Here is a 5,531-nt window from a genome sequence, read left to right on the forward strand (position 1 = left end):
GCCAGCGCGCGTGATAGACTGCTCTGTGTGTAGTTCAGAAGAGAAGCTCTGCTAGCTGAGGGAAGGAACTGCGGTTTCCTGACGTTCAAATAAAGATTTGCACGAGCAGCGTTGACAGCACTGTTGTTGACTTACTTCCAGTAATGTGTCGCTTTAAACAGAATCAAAGAATGAACTGCAACTTAAAATATATAGAAGAATATACGGTAGTAGTACTATATAACTCATTCTTTCAATCAGTTATCTACATTTCTTTTTATCTCAATTTCTCGTAATGAAAATACGCTAATGGAACAAACAAAATTACAGCTTTCTGAGATCATACCAAGGAGAATGGGAGGTTTAAAACCCGTCCCAAGAGATTTTTAACTTAATGCAGAATAATATAAAATTTTAATTTACTTTAAAGACTTTTTTTTTTTAAATATTTATAATCTGTGATTTTGCTTTACGCTACGGTTTTTTCTCACTAAATAAACTAAATGTTTGTAAGAAAAGCGAATAGCTTATCAAAACATGATGTACTTAGTAATATTGCTACAATGGTAAAATCTTACCTTCTGTATTGTGGGAACCTGGAAATTGTGGGAAGGAAATTTTGGAATTGATTTGAGATAACAATGCCAAAGTACATGGACAAAGCGTTCCTAAGGGTGGCGAGCACCAACCAAGAGTAAGTGATACTGAAGTAGTAGCTTACTAAGAGAGAAGGAAATCGGCGACTTCCAGTCAAGAGTACTGAACTAAAGGAATAAATTACTACAGAAGTAAAATTTTCATCTACTACTGTAGTAAATTTATTTACTCCACAAGTAGTGGAGAGCACCATCAAAGAGTACACTACTACATTAGTAACTTTAGGAGTAAATAAGACCAAAATTTACTCCTAAGCACTAGTAGGAGTAAAGTTAGAGAGTAAGATGAGTTCTTTGGTTTCTGCGTGTTAAATATCGAATTCTATGGATTACCTGGTCTACGAAGAATATAAGGAGATGGCAGAAGAGGTACACATCCCAAGAATGAGGCTTTTAATGAAGAGAAGAGAACCATTTGCGATGTATAGCGACAATGATTTCAAAGAACCGTTTGGGTTTCGTACGGAATCTTTCGAGTCGCTGTTTGGTATGCTGGAGCCGTAAATGTAGCATAATTCTGACAGGAACCGTGCTTTGTCTCCTAGCTGCAACTTCTTTTGCGTCTTGCAAATATTTCGCACTGGTATATAGTTACCAAATTGTAGCAGGGGATCTCATTAACTGCTGGAAGAGCTTTTAACAGAGTGATAGACAGTTCTATTGCCTTAAAACCACTGTATATATCCATTCCACAGAACCAAGAAAATATATATATCAATGAACAAAAGAGAATTCTATCGAATTGGTGGATTGCCGAATGTCATAGGGATCATAGATTATGTATATATATATATATATATATATATATATATATATATATATATATATATATATATATATATATATATATCCATACTTTGTCCTTCTGGAGCACAAGCAGAACTATATAGAAATAGCCAAAATTTCTTTTCTATCAATACACAAATCATTTGTGATGTCAATATGAAATTTTTGAACATGGTAAGCCGTTGGCTGGGTTCCACACATGATGCACGCATTTGGGACAATAGTAGAGTTGCTGTAGAATTTAATAATGGACAATATGATGGGTTGCTTGTTAAGGAGACGGTGGACATGCTCTCTTCAAACACCTTATGACTCCTGTATTTCTACCCCACATAGGAGCTGAAGGGCGCTAGACTGGAGCCTGTATTGCTACAAGATGTGTAATAGAACGTACATTCGGTGTTGAAAGAAACGTTTCCAAATTCTTACTAAAACAATGCGATATAAACAGAACACGTGTGGGAATGTTATTGTGGCTGCTGCAGTTCTACACTACTTTGGAATAGAACGGAAGACGTGTTTCACCTTAATGCTATGGATGCGAATGACATCAACCAATATGCATTTCATACAGAAGCAGATGCTGCAATGCAATCTGTCAGAAGATTTATTATACTTAATTATTTTTAATTAAAATTGTACCTAATTTTCTAGTAAAATAACAAGTTAGTGTAAAGACTTTTCTTTCTTAAATGAATAAATAAGGCACTTCTTTTATTTACGTATAATTTTATAGTTACATTTCTCTGTTTTTCTTTTCTCTTATTTGCAGTTAGGGAATTAATATTTTCTTTTTATTTCTTACTTCAGTACACAAAGTTATAGAATAAAAGTGTTTTGATAATCTCTTAGAAAAACAAGATGTCTATTTTTATAATTTTGCCAACACAAATTAATATTAGTATGTGGTAATTAGAAAAATTAAATGTACTAATACTGAAATAATATACACAAATATTATGTCATGTGGAAAACAAAAACACATAAACCACTAAAAAATATCAAGCATATAAAATATGTTTTATACATATCAAACATATTTATATTTATTTACAAAAACATAAACTTTTCGAACATATTGCCTGAAGAACCGGAACCTGAAGTTTGCTCCATTTCATTCTTGAACTTTCCATTTAAGGTTATGCTCTTCTTCCATGATTTGTCTTTGTCTTTGAATTAACAGCATTTTTGCACTATATTCCTCTCGTATTAAACGCATTTTTAACGAATGAAGCTCGTTTGCTTTTGCCAACAACTTCCTGTCCTTCACTACAACCCCATATTCTCTGCCTTTCTTCATAGGCGCATCTTCCGATAAGCTTCAGGTGCCGATAGAAAACGAAATGCACGTGCCAGCAGTGTGCAGAAATGGCTTACTTCTTTACTAAAAAGGTGTTACTACTTTAGTTACAACTAAAGAAGTAAAGAGAAATTGAGCTCTCCAACAGTTACTAAAAGAGTATATTACTACGGAAGTAATTTACTAAAGTAGTCCAGACTAAAGAAGTAAGAGTTACTACAAGAGTAATTTATACTAGTTTGGTGCTCGCCACCCTAAGTAAAGGTGCCTCTGCAACTATCATAATAATTTGATACATGGCATGTTTCGTGTATACTGTTAATAGTTCACTAAAGGACATACATGACAATTCAAGTATACGAGTTGAGTTGATTTTGAGTTTAACGTACCTTTCAGCAGCGATGCTATATGAGACGGGACCTACTGATTAACGTGGAATCCGAACCACATGAGCTCCCTCCAGGAATCGAATCCGGGTCTCCCACTCCAAAGACACATACGCTAACCGCTTAGCCACGAAGGAGCTCATCAAACATACGGGATAGCAGACGTTTGCAGTCTTGATACTAATAGAGATTACATTTAGTGCATTGTGAAATTGATGGTGAGTCTGTAGAAAGAGAATGGCATATAACAAAATTCTTGAAAATCATTTCAAATAATCCAAAGTTGACTTCGGAAACTGAAAGTTGTGTTACCATATTAAAGAATATGAAAGCATTTAAAGGAGTTCCGTCGCTCAAAACAGTATCAACAGAGAAAAAAAAAATTAAAAAAACTATACTTCAGAAGAGTTATTGACAAGTTATTGCCTAGAAAAATATAAGAAGTAATTTCATTTACGAATGAAATGGAACATTTCTTTTATAAATTGGTACTTTTCATTATGTGTAAATATATATGGTTACTTTCATTAATTATTTATAGTTTTTCTTATTTAGAACACTAAAAAAAATTCTAGAATATAATTTTCTAACGACGGTGAACTACCGAAAAATTATGTCACGAGACGCCACTGAATATCTGGTATTCTGAATCTTAAGTCACAGTTTCTTATAGGGTCCATCTTCCTTCTTCTCTAGTTGTTGACATCTTCTGTAGTCTACACTGCGCCTTCCTTTTCGTAACCAAGACTTAACATAGGCTCAAGATTAAACATGTGTAGAGAAGGCCCGATTAATGACACAAACATTACACTCGAAACTGTTAATTTGTAGCGTATTTCTAAGATCGAATATTATTATGTTCATTTTACTGAAATCACGTTCACAATCTGCACTGCTAATTGCTATGGTGTTAAGAGCGGTGAAACACCACTTTTGCCTTATATTGCACAAAGTCGCAAAGAACACCATGTAAATTTAATCCAAACCTACAAGTAAGTTCCTTGATTTCTTTTTCACTTTGTCGAATGTCACAGGAGTTACTGAAAACAGATTCTATTTGACTTATTAGCTTGTGATTCTTATAGTTTTCATAAATGATTCACATTTTGAGGTTATCCAATATGCACTGTATGAACTGACATCTGTCGACAGAGAGAAAATTAATAAGGTTTCACCCCTTTGAAAACCCCGGTTTCAACACTTTTGAATACTTCAGCTTCACTGTTGCCTGGCGTATATTTTAAACTCTCTATTCTATTTATACATAGCTTTATCATATCATAAGCACTTTTTATATTGCAGTCACGCATTTGCAATAATTCTGACAGACTTGTTAATTCATGCAGAGGGAATAATTTAGTTTCCGGGGGTGGGGTATAATCAGAAACGAAACATCTGATCTATATACGAGGGGGGTCAAATATAAACGGGATTTTTGTTCCTGATCATCAACAGTTGGTAGGACTGGCCGCTATTTTAGGCGGGGCCGCTGGGAGTGGAAAAAGCATGCTGTTAGATATTTCCCGCCACTTCATCAGTACCACTCATGATGTCGGAGCAACAGGTGCACTCTCCACTGCGCAACGCATAATTATAAAATTTCTTGCTCGTGAAGAAGTTACAGCGGCAAACATTTGCCAAAGATTGACTGCACAGTTCAGGGATCAAACATTGTCAAGGACGCGTGTGTATGTCTGGCATCAAAAGCTCGAGGAAGGACGAGAACGTGTGGAAAATGAGCAACACGATCGCCGTCCTCAGACCAGCATTACGGACGAAAACATTCGTGCGGTTAAAGGCATTATTGACGACGATCGACGAGTAACAGTATCAGAAATTGCAGAACAAGTCGGAATCAGCAATGAGAGTTGTCAAACAATCATCAAAAACGACCTACAGTTCCGTAAAGTGTGTTCCAGATGGGGCCCCTCACCATTTGACCGAAAATTTGAAGTTGAGACGTTTGGAGGTCTGTCATTGGCTTAAAGCAAGGTCTGCGGAAGAAGGTGATGCATCTTTGAGTCGGTTCACCACTGCATCACTATAGGGTTCACGACTGCACTCCTGAATCCAAACAAGCCAGTAAGGAGTGGCGGAGGAAAAGAGAGGCAGCACCAGTGAAAGCCATGACTCGACTGTCAGCTGGCAAGGTTATTTCAACCGTTTTTTTTTTTCGATCGGCGAGGCACTGTGCTGATTGACTTTTTACATGAGCGACGCACAATAAATAATAATACTACTGCGAGCTGTTGAACAAGGCGAGAGTTGCATATCGCCGTCGAGACCAATTGATTCAACAGATTCTCCTCCTGTACGACAATGCGCGACCCCATACTGCAGCTCGAACTGTCTCGAAGCTACAGGAAAGGAATTGTTCTACATTTGAATATCCTCCTTACAGCCCGAACTTATTGCCCTGCGATT

General features: G+C 36.3%; 1 protein-coding gene across 1 annotated transcript; it reads left to right on the plus strand.

The window, feature by feature from the left end:
• Positions 1–4,613: 4,613 nt before the first annotated feature.
• On the plus strand, positions 4,614–5,093 carry LOC145689784 (protein GVQW3-like). The gene has a single exon (XM_081763989.1). It carries the CDS (start codon positions 4,614–4,616, stop codon positions 5,091–5,093), a length of 480 nt encoding a protein of 159 aa, XP_081620115.1.
• Positions 5,094–5,531: the final 438 nt, after the last annotated feature.

This window comes from Thermobia domestica, chromosome 7 (genome assembly GCF_964235325.1).
Source record: "Thermobia domestica chromosome 7, izTheDome1.hap1.1, whole genome shotgun sequence".
NCBI classification, from domain to species: Eukaryota; Metazoa; Arthropoda; class Insecta; order Zygentoma; family Lepismatidae; genus Thermobia; species Thermobia domestica.

What these genes read in the sequence shown, in the direction of transcription:
- LOC145689784 (XM_081763989.1), top strand. Translation starts at nt 4,614, where the DNA reads ATGCTGTTAGATATTTCCCGCCACTTCATCAGTACCACTCATGATGTC.